This window comes from Lycorma delicatula, chromosome 4 (genome assembly GCF_047948215.1).
Source record: "Lycorma delicatula isolate Av1 chromosome 4, ASM4794821v1, whole genome shotgun sequence".
NCBI lineage: Eukaryota > Metazoa > Arthropoda > Insecta > Hemiptera > Fulgoridae > Lycorma > Lycorma delicatula.
In genome coordinates this window covers 21,945,947-21,965,612 of record NC_134458.1, presented here as the reverse complement: position 1 = coordinate 21,965,612, position 19,666 = coordinate 21,945,947, and the positions used below count along the sequence as shown (strand labels likewise).

Sequence of the window (19,666 nt, the reverse complement as noted above, 5' to 3'; positions counted from 1 at the left end):
TCTGGTCACCACACCACCACCCCTGTTTATAGCAGTGATAAGCTTTAATGGGAGTCGTATTTTGCCCTCTGACCTTTTACATCTCATAGTAATAATCCTAGCCTTGGTGGTATGCCACTGATGTAAATGCCTCAGTAGACATTTACATTGGTGATTTATGAACTCAGCTTTTGCCTTTGCTAAATTTATTGAGCCAATTTCTAGTAAATGTCTCGAGATTTGAGGAAACTTTAACAACATACCACCAAAAGTTGTTTGCAACAACAAAATTTAGTCCTAATTCCCTTAATGAACTCAACTTTAGTTCATACTCCAGACTTAGGTTAATTTATGGACTCCAGTCCGGTCTACAAGGGAAAGGCGGACAGACCTCCTACTCCCACTCAGCTCCATCACAGAGTCCATGTGACATGTATTTGCTTTCAACCATCGTTGAGATGCCGCTACACCTCGGCTGCATGGAATCCATGCCCTCAACAGTGCAGTTGCCATCCCAGTGGCAACTGCACTGTGCTCATTCAAAACTGCCCTCGTCAAAATGCTGCTACACCTCATGGCTGCATGGTGATCCATGACCTCAGCAGTGCAGACACCGTTCCGCCGATAGCTAAACAATAAAAAATAATCACCACTAATATTATCTAACCGTGGCTCGATGCCTTTGCACCTATCTCTGGCCAATCAAACTGCCAAGGCGGTACCTAGCCACCCAGGGTGCTACTCTACTATACCCCTTCAGTTGCTCTGCTCAGGGCGAGGAAACTGAGGAAGCCAGCCACAATAGTCCAGTGTCTATGAGTCTTCCAATTGACGTGCAGATCAAAGAATGAATCCACTCTCTCGAGTTTCCTAACAACTCTGGTACGCTCAGCCTCATACTGGGGACAGACATAAAGGACATGGTCCGTGGTGTCGACTACAGTCTGGGCACAGCCCGAATCAACCAAACCAAACCTAGATTAGTGACCAATATCCTAATTAGCTCCTAGAGCTTACCTAACTGTGTGAGCAGAATAAGCGTGGTCCCTTACACCACTCGCTGTGTGTCCCACCGCTCACTTGTAATATATTACTAAAATGGGTAGGTGCACCCCATCTGCATACTAAAATATATGACTTGTCAATAAATTAAAATTTATTCTGTTAAGGACAGCAATTTGTTGTGACGCCTAGGTCGCTGAATGCCAGCAAGTACCTGTCCACCATATTATAGTGCTTGGAGCTATATTTGATCGATGGCCAGCCATTTCTTGAGGGTAGCTTCCTGCAGCTAGCTGTAGGAGTCTTATATCCCCTAAACTTCTGATGCCAGTTGAACAAAGCAACGGCATCAAGGAACTACTACACTGTCCGACAATGCGTCTCTCGCCACATTGATTCACCGCTTATGAGTGGCCAATTTTACCCCGGACCTCTAAGTTCCAGGGTGGCCTGAGTTCTGGCCCCCCAAGAGCTGGGCAGTCGAATAAAGTGTGTTCTTTCGACTGGACCTCCCTGCAGACGCACAGCTCATCAGCTGCCAGATAGAACCGAAACAAATATTGGTTCAAATCCGTCTGGTTGGAGAGCACTTGAGCTTCCGTTGCCCTTAAAAACAAACCAGAGGCATACCATCCCCCCAAGTCCTGTATAAATCAATGCAAGGACCTACCCTTACTTGTGGCATGCCATTCCTGCGCCATGCTTCCATCGCGAGGCTGTAATGCCTCCTCTGCAGGCTGGAGTGGGCAACTGATTGAAATTTAGAGCTGGTGCATTGTGATCACTGTTCCGCTCTGGTACAAGCCTAGCTTGAAACCACATCCCAAATACCTCGACCTCCCTGCCTCTTCGCAATTTCCACATGGCTGCCCGAACTTTCACCACTAAATTAATTGGGAGAATATTTTCTCAATATGCTGGTAGCCTCGTAGGGGGTTGTTTTAAACATCAGTGCATATGATTAAGGCTTTGTGCTGGGCACTCCTTAATTTTTGGACAAGTGCTCGATTTCTTTCCAGCGTATGTGCCCAGATGGATGCAGCATTAGAGGTCATACTTTCCAGTACACCATGTACAAATGACATCCCGACAGCCTGTAATCCTTTTCAGCAATCTTTCTAAGCTTGTGCATCACAGAGACAGCGTCCATCGCTACTTGTCTAATATGGTTGCTAAACAGCAACTTGTAATCAAACAAAACACCTAGTTACTTATGAACTCTAACTTGGCTGAATATACAGCCTTTATACTTAATATGGGGGTTATGACTGTACAATAATTTTTCTGCACCCTTGAGAAGCATACACTTTGTCAGGACCACAAAAATCTTTAAATTTTTCGAGTTCATTCAGCCCTCTGTGGTTGACAAAGCTGCTTGCGCCCGGTCTTTTAGCTTTGGTTGTGAATTACCATGAACTAACAGGAGACAGTCATCTGCGAAAGCCTGGGCCGTGACCCCTCTGGGAATGTCAATCCCAGAAATCTGTCAAATACCAGGTTGCACAGCAAGAGACCGAGAACGGAACCCTGCATTTCCCTAACATTTGGAACTCCCCTGTATTTGGCATACACCATAGCTTCTGCCCACACTTCAGCACTGTACAGTAAAGTGGAGTGAGCCACACTTATAAGAAATTTTCTTCACTTAAGTTTGTTGATGTGGTCCATTGCAGTTTGGTAGTAGAGCAGCGACTAGCCCCATGACTATCTGCTTTTTTACTTGTCTCTAATACATACATCCCATAATGCAGTCTGGCATCGATCCAAACTCCTAAGTATTTAATGGCTGGTTTGGATGCGATGTGCTGACCTTCTACTGTAATTGTCAACCTGGGTCATTTTTTGGTGACTGCTATCATAACCACCTTTTTTTTTTGGGTTCCATTTACAACTCTATTCCTTGCATCCATTCTTTGATGCAGTCATAGACGATGTTTATCTTTCTCATCACCTCTCTATTGGTGTTGCCATCGACTACCATGATGAGATCATCTGCTTACCTCATCAGTGATATTCCCGGGGGCAGCTGTAGGTGGAAGACCTGTCGTACGCTAGATTCCAGAGGGTTGGTTCAAGAACCAAACCCTGCAGCACTCCCCTATCTCAGTGCACATTCAATTACGCCATCTTCAACGTCACAAATTAATTTGTGTCTGGTCAGATATGATGTTATTAACCTGATGATGTATTCAGGCGTTCCACACAAGATTAAAGATTGCCTGATAGCTGCATGGGTGATGCTATTAAATGCATTCCTGATGTCAACAGTGATCAGCACACACATCCTGCCTGTGGGCCATCTCACATACAGCAGCATTATTGCATCTAGAGCAGACCTTCCTCTGCGAAAACCATACTGGTTCACAGAAAGTCCGCCTGTCTTTGATAGCCTCGACAAGCTTCTGCTGTAACATTCACTCCAATAGTTCAGCTACCGCATCTATCATCACGAGAGGACGGTATAAAGTGGGTAGCTCCAGATCCTTTCGTGGTTTGTGTACTAGCACAAGCCTTTGTCTTTTCCACTTCTCTGGAAATACTCCTTTTTCCAGTCAGGTGTTAAATATATCCGGAAATATTTCCAGTTCAGACCCAGCCTTTACTTTAATGACTAAGTTAGGCAGGAGGTCTGCACCAGGACACTTATCCGCTGGCATATGTGCCACAGCAGCAGCCAGCTCCTCTTTAGTGAATAACAATGGAGAGTTCTCGTCTGTTTGTTCATAACTGGGGAAATAGTCCTTCGATAATGCGTGTTATCGTGTTGTTGCCTTCCCGTGACATGGGTACCCTAGGTTTCAGGGCCCTTTTTACTAACAGCCTATAAGGCCTTCCCCACAGGTCTGAGTCTAATTTCGCTAAAAGACTCTTCCAGCAAGATTTCTTAGAGTCCTGTCATTGCTCTAAGTTGCTTCCTACATTCCTTAAGTTGAGCATTATAGAGTACTCTGAGAGAATCCAAGTGTACACACTTGGCCAGCCTCCTGTATTTGTGGCACTCCTTCCTTTTTCCATTTTTTTTTACAAGTCCACCAATACATAGGTGGGTGACCCCTGCCAGTATACCTTCTTGGGAGTGTATTATCACATACCTCTCTTAGGATATCAGTAAGGTGCAGTGCTTTCTCTTCAGTTGTGACTATTCTGGCAATGCCCATCAGATCTAGTTTCCTAGTGTATCCCTCCTTATCTAACGTCCTGGTACTCCAGTCTGTTGCTGCAGCTCTACCTTGCCCATGTCTGTCGTTGTTAGTGGTCGAAATAATTGGCTGGATTGTACTGATCATTGCACTTGATCACTGGTGGAGTACCCTTCCCATACACGCCAACCATAAACCTGAGCAGCAATCTCCAGAGTGGCAAAGATTAGGTTGACTATAGATGCAATCGACCCTCTCCTGTAAGTGGATACCTTACCGAAATTGGGACACACCATATCCAGAGCTGCAGCAGTCTCCATCATGATTTTCCTTTGGAACCAGTCCTTGTGGACCCCCATGCAGCAGACCATGTGTTAAAATCGCCAACCATAATTGCTCTCCAGTGTGCATGGAGATCCTTTGCAATAGATGTCAGGACCTCTGTGTACCTTTCGTCGCTCACATTACGCGAGATTATTATTATGTGAGCAAGAGTAGTAATACATATTACCTATTCTCGCTCTTACATAACCTATTCCATGGTATATCTCTCAGGTAGGCATTTGCTTACACATCCATATAGCCGGAGTCTGGTCCTCAGATAGTATCCACCCCATAAGAGGGCAAGTGAAATATGGCTCTGAGATGAGCCATATTTCTACCCCCATCTCCGATGCATATCTAGCCAACATATTATTATATATCTGGCCAGCTCAGCAAGGTTAATGTTGTCCTATATTAACACCAAGCCAATCCTCACTTGGTCTTTCTTTGCTATTAGCGCCGCCACAAGTGCTGGTATCCAGCATAAGGCAACTTGTGCCTTGTCATATAGTGTACTGCACATCATTGTACTGCACATCAGTTCAGTGCCAGCAATCTCCCACACTCCATCTGTTATGTCTCCACCCTGTGTATCACATGTGAGATCCCTTATGCGCAGTGCAGTGAATCTGGTTTTTGCCATCACTATCCCGTCCTTTGTTGTGGTTGTAACAGATTGTTTAAACTCCCCAGCATTTCTCCTCTCTTCCCTAATTTTACTTTCCATATGATCTCCAGTCCTGCTGGAAAAGCAAAGAATTTCTGTATTAGGGGCACCGTGACCTTGCTCCGCACTGTCTTCACAAGATCTGCGTATGTCGCAGTGGGCTTCAGTACCAGTGTTTCAACTTTGTATGTGGGTACAGTTGTTGTTTCTTCTTTACATGTGAATGGAAGTCTGCTTCCAAGGGCAACAGGATGATATTTTTCCTGTCTTCCTCCCCTCACATTCTAGTATTTTCCTAGTAAGGTTGGCTGTAGCAGTTCCGTAAATTTCTGTTGGCAGTTCACCAAGTTTCCCTCCATTCAGTTTTTTAACCTTATTAAAGACATCCACAAGGGGTTGTGCAAGGTTGTTGCCTTCGCTGGAATCTACATATGCGATATGAAATGCTCGATCCTTGAGGCATTAAGTAGCCATACCACTTAAGGGTGCCTTGTGGCCAGGTTCTCATGTGATTTATTCTCAATAAGTCCATTCAAATCAATCACTGCAATACTATCCAGTGCTCCGTTTCTTTTGTCCGACAGCCCAATGTAGATGTTTAGGTATACATTCTTTAGCTAGTTTCTTTTAATGAAATCTGCCGTTTCCCCATTAGGGACTCCATTATTAAGCCCATCTGTGATGGGACAGCCGGTGGGAGCCACAGTTTGTGTTGCCATCTCTGCTGTGTTTGTTTTTTCCCATTGTTGAAAGTATTACTGCTCACCACCCTCCGTAATTCCTTTACAGCAAAAATCAGATTCGCATTGCCTCCTCCTTTATACTCCTTTTTAGTTTTTTGTTGATGCTTTTCTTGAGGTCATATGCCAGTTGCTCCAGTTTTGCAACAAGGTCCTCTAGCTCCGTGGGAAGTATTTCTTCCTCAATGAGGGTTTTTCTTGTTTTATGCACATCAGCCTTTTTTCTAACATCTGTGCCATGACGAGGAATTAACCCTTTAGACTGTGCGTCAGGCGTCACTATGCAAGTGCTGGTCTTTACAGATTTGGCTTCCATGTCAGTGTGCCACTCTGCACTATCTCTGTGGCTCACACCAAGTCTGGTAACGTCTCACACACCTTGTCTAAGAGAGTAAAATTTTTGTGGGTGGGAAGGTATAGAGGATTGAAAAGTAGATTCCAGGAGGGGAAGTTGTTGGGCAAAGATTTTATGGTGGGGTGGGGGGTAACTCGAGGAGTTTGTCTAGTGCTTGAAGGGTTTTGGAGCCAGGGGCCCAGGAACTTAGGTATAGGGAAAAGTAGCTTTCCCCTATATAAATCTATGGTGAGACTTAGAAAATAAATGAAGTGAAAAATAAAATTTCAAAGGCCAACGTCTGTAACAAATCAAGGTTTGTAGGACTGAATAAACTAGGAAAAATACCAGAAATTATACTAGATGTTTGTCATTAAGAAAGGTAGCCTAAATTCACGCCACATGCCTAATCTGGCGGACATTACCGAGCTTAGATTTTAACCTAAAACTATATTTCAGTGTTTATTAATTTAAACCTATTGCACATGATAACTTATGTTCAATAATGTTACTTATATTATTATTGAATGTATATATAAGTACTTATAGTACGTCGCCACGTGATTTATACACTTGTTCACAAAAAGACATAACTAAAGAACCGTTAGTTTTTACACTCTGAACTCATGCAAATGTAGTTTTATCACTTATACACCATTTAAACTCTAATTCACTCCACTTAATAACAAATATCCGGAAGCATACTAATATCTCGCAGGTAGTGCTGTAATGGCTATTCTACTGAAACGAATATCAACATTACCTCAAACTAAAGAGGGTAGGGGATCAGTGAGAACCACTTTGTTAAACATGACAAGAGAGCCAATGGCATTCTTTCATCATACCCTTTAATTTCCTAGATTCTAATTCCTCATTTATTCCAGGTGTTGTAGAGCTGTCTGGTTGAAAGGGAATGAATAATATATGGAAGTTTTTCATATTGTACATTTTTTTTTATACAGATTGTTACTTTATAAAGTACAGTTTTTGTTTATGCAGAACTTGTAAATTTTTAAGTTGTATGTAATTTATTTGTTCCACTTTAATTTTTTTCAAATTTCTTATCTACCTTTTTGTATACTGATATTAATACTGTTTTTTTTTTTTTTTATTGTGGAGTGGAAGTTCCTTTTTTTTAGTTATTTTTTGCTTTTTATAGTTTTTTAGTTCAAGATACCTGTACATAATTATTTTGTCTAAAATAACAGGATAATAATTTCCTATGTTCACCTGTTCTATAGGTGTTATTTCCAAATTATCTAAGCATTTGATCTTTATCCAAGGAATAGTTTCAGCTCTTTGACAGATAGTATTTTATCTTAATGAACAACTTTTCTTTTATAAATACAAAGTTAGGCACTAGTAGTAATATGTATGCACATACACACACACATATATATATATATATATATATATATATATATATATATTTTCTTTTTTGTGTATAGATTTATAAATAAACAGATAATTGATAAACTTTAGGCTTTTGTGTTTATGTTTCAGGACGATATTCTTGTTGCGGAATAAAAGCTTATCGTTATGAAAGTGTACACCAACCAAAAAGAGTATGTTTTATTCATTAATTAATTAATAAACTAATTGACCGGACTGCTTATTAGCTACTAAAAAATGCTAACAGTATGTAGCAAACTGCATTATGTTTTAAAAAGATTTTTTAGAGCAACATTTAAATAAGTGATTTATAATTTCAAGATTATTAAAACTTACCTAATAAAAGGTTATACTTATTTTCAGTCAAAAAAAAGAAGTTTTTTCTAACATTTGCAGAGCTCTATAAACATCAATAGACATGTCAGTTTTGACATTTTAGAGATAGATAGTTTAATAATGGGCTACACAGTAGTAGATAATATAATAATTAAAATTATAATAATTTCTATTATTAATAATAATAATTAGTGGATAATGAGTGTAGCAGTCATACTAGATAATATTTTTAAAAAAATACTGATATATTATTTGCAGTGTGTTCATTTAGTCATGCGTAGACAGTGGTTTCTAGGCATAATCTTAAACATAGGCAGCACCTGACAGTTACACATAACTGGATCATCAGTAAGAATAGTTATTTAGTAGCCAATGACAGATTTTTTCCCAATCAGATACTTGTTACCATGTATACCAATCCATTTGAAACTGCTTAAAAAGTTTTAAATTCACCTCATAATTGTAATGATAGTAGATGTAGACAACCCATTATGAGAAATGAGTCTTGAAATTAATATAGCCATTCTCAAGAATAACAAACTTCCCTCATTAGACTAGGCAAAGTAAGGATCAAAGTAGTTTCCTGTTTTCTTTATTGAGCTGAATATACTTTTGCATATCAACAGGGTAAGCCCACTAAAATGCTGGTGATATTTAGTCTTACAAGTGACACCTTTATTCTGTTTTCCACAATGATATATTGTATTATTATGTACTGATCAGAATAAAATATTTATTTAATTTACATACATCAAAGCCATAACAAAAATTAGGAGAGCAAGTGAATGAAGAAATCATAGAGAATTATATAGTCGTGAAATGTATTTAAAAACTAGATAAAATTAAAATTTGTAATAAAAATATTGGATATCTAAAATTAACAGCTGGTATTTATTATAGCCACATAGTGTTAACATACACTAGTAATAACAGTTACATTATTGTATATGTGTGTTTGTAGTCAGAATTAATGCAAACTATTTTCACAAAGATATTTTCAAATAATTTTCCTTTTGTCTGAGTAAGCATCTTATCAGAAAATATAAAGAAGCATAATTTGTTGGTTACTCCTACAAAAATTAATTCTGTGATTTAAACAGGCTGATTAAGTCTGTTTTTTATTTTCTGATGATATAATTCGTGGGAGTATAAAATGGAAATTTTGTAGTCTACAAAAAATGCCATGTCTGTATGGGATTCGAACCAGGAACCTCTGGATGAAAGGCTGAATTGTTATCTATCCAGCACAGCGATCAGCAGTAATCAATTTAAGATTGATTATTATGTATATCCTCATTAAATTAAAAAAAAAAATTTCCAGGGTTGCAGAATGAAAAAGCATTTACCAGAATTAAATGACGACACAATGTCAACAGAAATTATCAAGCTATTTGACACATATCAGTCCTTAATATTTTCCAGTGGTAATCTGTCACCAGCTTATGACAGTAATATAAAAGGAAAGTTATCTAATGCATCATTAACCAGTGGTAAGTTATTTTCTGACAAAGCTTCTTATTATGACGTTTTCTTTTTATTCTAGAAAATGATAATTTATAGCCAGTATTTTTAAATTAATTATTTGACGTTCAGAAATTTTACCTTTTCTTTTATGTAGTGCTTGTAATGTCTAGTGTCTTTTGAAAGAAATTATTATAAAACTAAAATTATCATTGTAAAACTTGTTAGTCAGAAGATTCAAATTATCAATATTTGGCCAATTCCACAAAACAGGGAACACAGAACAAAATCATCAGAACAGATCCAGGGTACCTGAAGGCAGACAAAGGTAAAATCATCGAAAAAATTAATCGGTGTACAGCAGAAAATTGGACAGAACTTGCAAACACGGTTCAGAAGACACCCCAGAAGTTGGGGCACCCCCCCCCACAAGGAAATGTAAACATAGTTGGTGGAACACAACATGCGATCAGGCCATTGGAACAAAGAATACAGACATGGAAGAGGCTCAGTAGTAACAGAATGCCAGGGACATGGAATATATTCCATGAAGTTCAGAAACAGTCCTTGGAAGAAATTAGAAGAGAAAAATGCATGTATGACAACACCAGACTAAAGGAAATCGAGGAAGAGTTTAAGAGAAACAACAGAAGAAATTTCTATAGGACATTCAAGGAAAACATTAAGGTCTGCTTCTAAAGAGCAGACGGATCACTGGAAACAAATACAAAAGAAAACTGCAAAATTCTCAGCCAATACTTCAATAAACTACTCAACTGTAAATCTACTGAAAAATTAACCTTCAAAAAACCGTACCAAATCCAGTCTCAAAGCTATCCACAGTCAGAGAGATGAGGAGATCATAAAACAGCTAAAAGACAACAGGGCACTCCAAGAAGATGGCATTGTCACTGAGATCTGGAAGCTCAGATACAAAAACATCACAAAGAAAATTCACATATTTCTCATGAGAATTTGGGTCGCAGAGGATATTCCACAGGAATAGAAGTGTGCATTGATGTACACATTACACAAGAAGGGTGACTGGACCGACCCCAATAACTACTTGGGCATCTCACTACTATTGGTCACCTACAAGATTCTCTCCAAGAAATTTCTCAATAGACTAGAACCATAGGTAGATCCACAGTTAGGTGAATAACAGGCAGGCTTCAGAAGAGGAAGATCATGCGTTGACCAGATCTGGAACCTGAGAACATATAAGGTTAGGCAGACAAACAACACTGTGGTCACTTTTGTGGATTTTAAGAAAGCATATGATTCCATAAACAGACAGACTCTCTTTGATACTTTAGAAGAATATGGCTAGATGGAAAAACAAGGGCACTTTTACAACAGACACTCATGGGTACCACCTCCAAGGTAAAATTCATGGGGATTACTTCCGCACCATTCGTGATACAAACAGGAGTTACACAATGAGACGGACTCTTGCCACTGTTATTCAACGTGGTCTTGTACAAAATTATCAAACAGTTAGAAAAGTATGTCAGGGGATACGTCTGGGAAGAGCACAAGATACCAAAACAATCATCAGATTCCTGACATTTGCAGATGATGTGACAATAGTCAGCAACAATAGACAGGAAGCATGAGAAGCACTTGAACTCTTACATGAAATCATTGTCAAAATGGGTTTACAAATATCATATGAGAAAACACAATACATGGAAAGTCAGAATAATGGCACAAAAACTGTTCACACAAAATGCAGAAAGTCGGATAATTCCAAATATGTAGGGGAATATATACAAATGGAAGGATCCAACATGGAAAGAACAGAAAAACTTCAGAAAGCATACAAACTCAATTTGTCACATTATAACAGGTGAAGTATATCAATTTAGGCGACCCAGACACTACAAGACAGATGTGATACTGAAGGTTCTGTATGCATCAGAAACTACTACAATTGGAGCATCAGGCATCACAAAAACAGAAAAAAATAGAACGGAAAATACTTACAAACATTTTTGGAGCAGTACATAGGGATGGCATATGGAGGAAGAGACCAACGAGGGTATTTTATGAACAAACAAACACACTTACAGACATGATCAGAAAACACAGACTTTCATTCTACGGGCACATACAGCGAATGAACAATACCAGACTCACAAAGAGGATCTTTGATGTAGTGAATGGTTCAATCAGGAAAACCAATTGGCATCATGAAATAGAAGGGAGAATCTATGACAAGCTGGGATCAACAGGGAAATGATAGAAAGAAGAAAAGTTAGAAATAAAATTATGAACTTGAAATTTGAAGTGATAGAAAAGAAGAAACCAGGAGCAAAGTGGACAGAACAATGGAAACAGGAACACAGTCATAGAATAGAGATTTTGGGGAGAGAAAAAGAATTAGAAAACAACTTAGGATCCCATAATCATGAAACATTCAAGTTCTAACACTCTTCTTAGGGCGAAAATGAATAATAATAATAATTATATATATTATTATTATTAACAATATAATAATTTATATTATTATAGCAATAAACAGCTATACATAATTAATTATTTTTTTAAAAGGAACTTCTGTGGCAGGATAACAAATACATTGCACAATAACATTGAACATATATTTTGTGCACTATTTGTCAACCATGCCATGTATTTTTTATCACATTTTTTTCACAAAATTTGAATATCTGAATTAGAAAATGAACAAAAAATTCAGCTTTGGGGATACTTATTCTAAAAACTGCATAGTAGCAAACATGTTAAAATAACTGCAGAAAAAGTAGTCATTTGTACTGAAATGTCTGGATAATGTGCTGACCATGAAATGTTTCCCACTTGGAAATCATTTAGGCCTAAACTAGGAACACCTCCCCAAATTACTGCCATAGATGTTCTGGTAGTATGGGCTATTGCTCTTTCTTTTTCCTGTTTAGCCTCCGGTAACTACTGTTTAGATAATTCTTCAGTGGATGAATGAGGATGATATGTATGAGTGTAAATGAAGTGTAGTCTTGTACATTCTCAGTTCGACCATTCCTGAGATGTGTGGTTAATTGAAACCCAACCACCAAAAAACACCGGTATCCATGATCTAGTATTCAAATCCATGTAAAAATATCTGGCTTTACTAGGACTTGAACGCTGTAACTCTCGACTTCCAAATCAGCTGATTTGGGAAGACGCGTTAACCACTAGACCAACCCGGTGGGTGGGCTATTGCTCTGTCTAGTTAAAACCTTACCTTATGAATTCAATTCCTTAATGATGAAGTTCTGGAGCAAGGAGATTCCTTAACATTTTTAAGCACCAAACGGAAGTCACTTGGACCACTTGTCTGTCCACTTCAAAGAGTAAGGGTCCTTGATGCGAAAACTTGTACCAAATCAACATGTGTACTGTGAAGAAAACAAATATGAAGCTGCAACAAATTTGATTCAGAACATTAACAAAGATTTTGTTTGTTCACTGTGATAAATAAATGAAAGTGAGGTTTGTTTGCTAATTAATAGGATCACTAATTACAAAAAAAGGTAAAAAAAAAAACTTTCATAGAATGTTATACAGTTAGTTTTACTTATCATGGCAATTTTGCTCTTGCACTATTACAATTTTATAAGGTTGAAAATTCAAATCCTTATCCAGAATTCTTCTTTTGATGTTGTATGGCTATTATAGAGCATCAGTATGTCTTCTGGTCAAAAACATGCTACTTTTGATTGCATTCTATATTTATATTGAGGGCTTTTTTGCCTGTTTCATTATTTTAGTATTTTATAGATATGTATAAAACCAGTTTCATTTTAACTGCAGAAGCAGTAAATCAGTAAATTAAATATACAAAAGTATATCATATTTTAGCTTGATATGGCACCTTGATTTAGAAGATTAAAATAGGTTACAGAATAATTTTAATAATCACTGTGTAATTCAACTCACAACTGAGTAACCATTTTCATGCAAATGCATAGTATTTAGTAATTCACATCTCCATTGACAGTGAATTGGAGTTTGTGATGCAAACTGTGAGTCCTTTCCACAAAAAGTGTCAGTATTACTGTTGTAATGTGTTTTAAAAATTTCCAATTCCTGTAATTCACTCCATGTAAGAGATGTGATAAAAAATAATCCATCCATAATTTTTATTGCAGTAACCAGTTGTAGCATAGGAAGGAGACCTTCGTATAATGTGACCTTGACTCATATGACCCTGATTGGGTGCATATGATAACCAGTTGTTTTGCTGCTATTGCAGCCAATTACTGCTTAACAACCGTGTAAGTAAAATGTGTGAATAGCGCTTGTCGTGTTTTCATTACTGTTCAAAATTATTGAATTGATTGAGCAGATAATCGGCAATAAATTTTTTCAGAAACTTGGTGACATCCAAGTAAAGGCAATAAGATTCAAACAGCTTTTGGTGACCAAGTTATGGGTGCTCCACAAACTGAAGGTTGGTATCACTGTTCCCAAGCTGGCTGAGAATCTGTTGAAAGTGACAAAAACTCTGGCAAACCTTCTATCAGAAAAAATCAAGACCATTTATAAATGCTTTGTTGTAAATTAAAACATATGTTAATTAAAACTCTGGTTCTTTTTTGTCTACAAAAATGTTAATAATTGTGTGTAATTTTCAATGCTCAACAGCATCAAGTAATAACAATTTCAAGTAAGTAAAATGTTTCTGATGACACATTTTATTTAATAATTTATTTTTATACTCATCTTACTTTTTTAGGAGATTTTTTGATTGGAACAATATAATTCATTAGAAACACATCTCATCTGGTCATAATATCAATATTTATTAGAAATGTAGTGTTTGAGAGAAGTGGTGAGAAAGATGAGTTCGAAAGAATGGATAAACAAAATGTGGATGCTATGCTGCAAAATATTCCTATGCATTTGAGAGGTTTTGGTAAAGTATAACACAACTATTGTATTCCAGTTCCCTGTTTGCTTGATTTCATATCTGTAGACTTCTTTCTTTTTCTGAAAATGAAAACCGGCTTGAAAGAATGCTATTTACAGATGACAGTAGTTAAAAAAAATTCATTACCTGGTCTGCAAGCTTGTAGGTTATTCCATGAAACATATACCAAAAGGTGTTCCAACTGTGGAAAAAAGCACGGAAGAATTGTATTAATAGTATAGGATTCTTAAACAGGAATAAATTTGATTAAGTTGTGTATCAAGTAAACACAATAATCTTTTTATGCTACTTACTGATAGATTCCGAATATTGTGATACCAAGCCTGTAAAAGGATTCTTTTTATTGTCTTACCTAGACCCTATTGATAAATTTTTTAAACGTACAGGATCATTCACGGGAACCGGATGTTTTTTGAAGTGGGTTGTACTCGGGCGTTCGTGGTGGGAGGGGCACGTGGCTGGTGTCTGACATTTCCTTTGTTCATAGCATTTACATTTTAGTCGTTGAGATGGAGCCGTGGATGCTAGACCAACGCCTGTACGCGTATGACAGTTTTGTGCGAAATGGCGAATCCGTAACTGCTGTTCAGCGAGATTTCCGCCATTTAATATCCATCGTAATGCAAGTGTCCCTTCTCGCAACACAATATTGCGATGGGTAAACAACCTTCGAACAAGCGGTTCAATATTGAAGAAAAAACCACCGGGTCCCCGACGAACTGCTAGCACTCCAAAGAACATCGAACGAGTAAGGAAAGCCATTGTCAGAAGCCCACAGCACTCTATTCAGAGGCATTCAGCAGCGCTTCAAATGAGCACAAGTACGGTAAGACGAATTCTGCATACAGACCTGCATTTCCATCCTCACAACATAGCCGTCATGCAGCAGTTAAACGAGCAAGATTTCAAGCAGCGATTACAATTTTGTCGACAAATGCTTACCGTTTTTGAAGAAAATGAAAATTTGTTATTGTTAATGAGTGACGAAGCCCATTTTCATCTGAATAGCTTCGTCAACAAGCAGAATTGCTGGTATTGGGCAGAAAGAAACCCGCATCAGCTTCACGAGAGACCACTTCATAGCCCAAAGGTGAGGCTATGCACACTGTCTGGTGTGCAATAGGAAAGGTCGGTGTTATTGGACCATATTTTTTTGAAGAAAATGACGCTGCCGTAACTGTAACAGCTGATCGTTACATTGCGATGTTGAATATGTTTTTCATCCCTGAGTTATGAAACCGGGGAATCGATTTTCAAAATGTGTTATTCGAGCAGGATGGAGCTACAGCGCACACAGCGAGGGCAACGATGGCTGTTCTCGGTAACTTGTTTCCGGGACAGATCGTTTCCAGATTCGGCGACATTCCTTGGCCCCCTCGGTCCCCCGCTTGAGTAGTTGTGATTTTTTTCTGTGGGGGTTTCTGAAATCGCGTGTGTACAGCAATAAACTGTGTACATTGGAGGACCTAAAGATCGCAATTCGTCATCACGTCACCCAGATTGATGCAGACATGCTGCAAAGAATTGAGGCCAGTTACCGTGAAAGGCTACAACAATGTATTGCCCAAAATGGACATCACTTGCCGGACATAATTTTTCATTCATGAGTAAGAAACAAATGCTTTGATTTAACAAGTGTTTCAGTACCAATAAAACCTTTTTAAAGTAAATATTCAATTTTTTATGATTATTTTAAAAACATCCGGTTCCCGTGAATGACCCTGTACTTGCAGCTCCAATGTGTAATCAAAAATAATGTGAATACTTTAAAAAAGGTTTATTATGAATATGTAATTATGTAAATACGCAATAATTTTTTTTTTTTTTTTATGTGTTTCACAAGAAGATGAATGTGAATTGCTTAGAAGTACATTTGAAGAAGGAGTTGACTGGTGGCAGGGAATCAAATTACAGTTAATTCCAAATAATCAGACCAATCGAGGACTTCTTGTTCAAGGTCTTCATATGTCCAGAGATCATAATGAAGGTATTGTTCAACTGAATTTATACTACACTTATCGTGTATCAAGTTATCAAAATCAGAGAATTAAAAAAAAAAAAAAAAACCAATTAAAAATCATGATCAGTGTTGTTATATCAGTTAATTTAGTTATTTTTATTGATTATACATTAATTTTACATGATTATTATGAGTATTTTTATGAACTAAAATATATTTCTGAGCTTTTAAAAGATATTTCTTTGTTTTTGTGAGCTTAGGTAGGAGAAATCTTATTTGTTTTTCAATTATCAAATTTTTTAGTTTTATTTTTCAGTCAGGTTTAGTGAAAAACATGAAATTTAGTTTTTTGAACATGGCACCGTTTGGTATAATAACTATTACATATAATTTTAAAACAGCTTACCAAATTACAATTTGATTTCCTCAAGCACTTTCAGCTATTCTGCCATCTTCAAGAGGATAATTATGACTAAAATATATAAAACTATAATCTTACATACTTAAAATATATATATATATATATATATATATATATATATATATATATAACAATAATAACTTGGAAACGATTATGTAAAAGTGGAATGTAATTAAATTATAGAAAATTTAATAAAATATATAAATCATTTGATCTAAACACAGCATTTACAACTAATAATAAAATCATAAATTATATTAATAATAGAGATCCAGCCAAAACTGAAATAAATGGTAATAAATTTAATTTGAATGGACAGGGAGTATATAGCCTGAAATTTGAAGATTGTGAATTACGAGCTATTAGTATGACCAATCAATCATTTTTAATTAGAACTAAGGAACATACAGGGGCGGTCCAGAAAGTAACTTACATTTGTGCCTAGCGTGGAGATGGGTGGGGATAAAGCCACCATCTTGGCGTCAAAACATTTCTATACTCAGTAAGCATCAAGCTGTCGTAGCTTGTGGACTGTGATTTTTCTTTCTTTTTTTTTTGTGATTTATTGAAATGTGTACTTCACTAGAAAATCCTGCAAGTAGTGAGGTGTGATCAGTGATTAGGTTTTTACTGGCAAAAAACCTCAAACCAATTAAAATTCATCAGCAACTTTGTGAGGTGTACGGAAATGCAATAATGAGTGATGGTGGAGTGAGGCAGTGTTGCGTTCAGTTAAAAATGGCCTTACCAGTGTTCATAATGATGACTGCAGTGGTTGGCCTAGCCTTGTGACTGATGAACTGATGATGAAAATCAATGATAAAATTTGTGAAAATCTCTGCATTACGATTACGGAACTGTCGCTTCATTTTCCCCGAATTTCACAAAATTTACTTCGGGAAATTGTATCGGGGAAGCTTGGTTATCACAAGTTTTGTACAAGATGGGTGTCAAAGCTCTAAGGCGACAGATTTCTACAGAGAAGGAATTGAAGGCTTGTGCTTCGTTGTGATAAGTACCTCAATTTAAATGGCGACTATGTAGAAAAATAGTTTAAGATTGCCCCTTACAAATGTATATAATAAAATTTCTTTTTTGTTTGGTTGGTTTTTTATTTCAAAACATAAATTACTTTCTGGACAGCCCTTGTATTAATTGTATAACAAAGAAATATAAAGACCATTCAAATTTTGCTAAACGTTTATTGGAAAATATGCATAATTATGATCCAAATAAATATATGGAAGTATTGGATTACTCTAATAATTATTATAACACTTTTAATCTCAAAAAATTCCATATATACAATAATAATAACAAATTAATAAATGAACAATTTAAGTTTGATGTTGATATTTTGTATAATCAGATAATAAACAATAATAATTAAGTTTGTTAAACCGATTCCACAATTTACAGAACTCATAACAATTGAGAAACTATTACAATACGGACTTAGTCACTTAGACTTAAAACGTTAACTTTTGATAAATTTGAACAAAATGATGAATTAAATTTTAGATATATGTATTATAATACATATAATTAATTGTGTAAGATTATAGTTTTATTTATGTTAGTCATAATTATCCTCTGGAGATGGTAGAATAGCCAAAAGCATCTGAGGAAATCAGGCTGGAATTTGATAAGCTGTTTTAAAATTATATATAAAAACATGAAAATCAAAGAACTCACCTTGTATGTTTTCATCTTGAGAATTAGTTTCTCTAGATGAAAGAGTTTAGATTGTCTAGAACTTATTTTTAATATTTGGTATTCTTATATTACGCAAAATAATAATAGACTTATGTTGAAGTTGATTCTATGTATAAATTACGACTGCGCGCCCATCATGTAAGTTGTGTTAATTCTTATTTTTGTTGCAAAACTATCAGCACTATTTTTTATTTCAGTCTCTTAATTTTGATTAAAAATAAATAAATAAATTTGTGTATTGTTCTTTTATAATATACTTTTTACAACCTGGAGTAAATTTTCTTTACTAAAAAATGATCTGGGCATTTAACAATTATTTAATCAATCTAGTACATTATAAAATTTTAAATAAGAGTGAGATGAGTGACGGGGAAATTACAGATCTTTTATCACCAGGTTAAAATTTTGTAGTCATTTAAAGTAGATCTTTAAAAAAATCTAGTTAAAACTATGATGATTTTCCTTTCTGTAGCAGGAAAAATAACTGAAAATGCAAACATTATTTAGTTTATAACATACCGAATTACAAGGTGTCGCTGCCTAGGATTTTATACATACCTTTTTTCCAGAGAGCTTAATGAAGTCAAGCTCTATTAGGAAAGAAGAAAACCCAGTTTGGAGGGGAAAGTTTGGAAATCATTCACTTGTCTTGAAGTGAAACTAATAGAATTCTTTGAAAGTCATCGTTCCACTTCTTCTGCTTTCTACTGCTCACCATCTCAAAACAGTTCTTTACTTAGACACTCAACTCAAGTATTCTGCTCTTGCTTGCTACAAAGTTCTGGAATTTTCCGCATTCTGTGTTAGAATGCATTACTGTACTGTCAAATGGCATTTACTTATTTTTTATTAATCTATTGAATTGATTAATTAATAATGAATGATAATTATATGTTTACAGTATCACTGGGAACATGGATCGGTTTAACGGGTCGATCAGAAAAGATGATTCAGAGAACTAATGATATGAATGTTAGTGATACCAGCACTTACACCACAGTTAGTTCATGGCATACAGCTGATGATAGCAATGAAGAAATTTCAGATCCAGATGAAGGAGATGATACTGTTTATAGTGATGGATCTGGGTTAACATCACAAGATATTCACACGGATGATAAATATAGCAGAACTGCCTCGAGTTTATATAACAAGACTACACACAAAAATAAAAAAAATAGGTAAGAAGCTTCTGTTACATTTTCTGAGATCCCTGTTGAGGGTGCACTCATGTACATCTCTTGTCTGTAATTCTGTATTTGACCATGCAGAAACTCTG

The 19,666-nt window shown here is 36.4% G+C and overlaps 1 protein-coding gene across 1 annotated transcript in view; it reads left to right on the top strand.

Moving 5' to 3' along the window:
- Positions 1-19,666, top strand: part of LOC142322580 (uncharacterized) — a 60,510-nt gene that overhangs the window by 24,342 nt on the left and 16,502 nt on the right. Inside the window, exons 7-10 of the mRNA XM_075361656.1 lie at positions 7,690-7,751; positions 9,236-9,404; positions 16,134-16,277; positions 19,289-19,568. Coding sequence (XP_075217771.1) covers positions 7,690-7,751; positions 9,236-9,404; positions 16,134-16,277; positions 19,289-19,568 — 655 coding nt within the window. The remainder of the gene's footprint in view (positions 1-7,689; positions 7,752-9,235; positions 9,405-16,133; positions 16,278-19,288; positions 19,569-19,666) is intronic.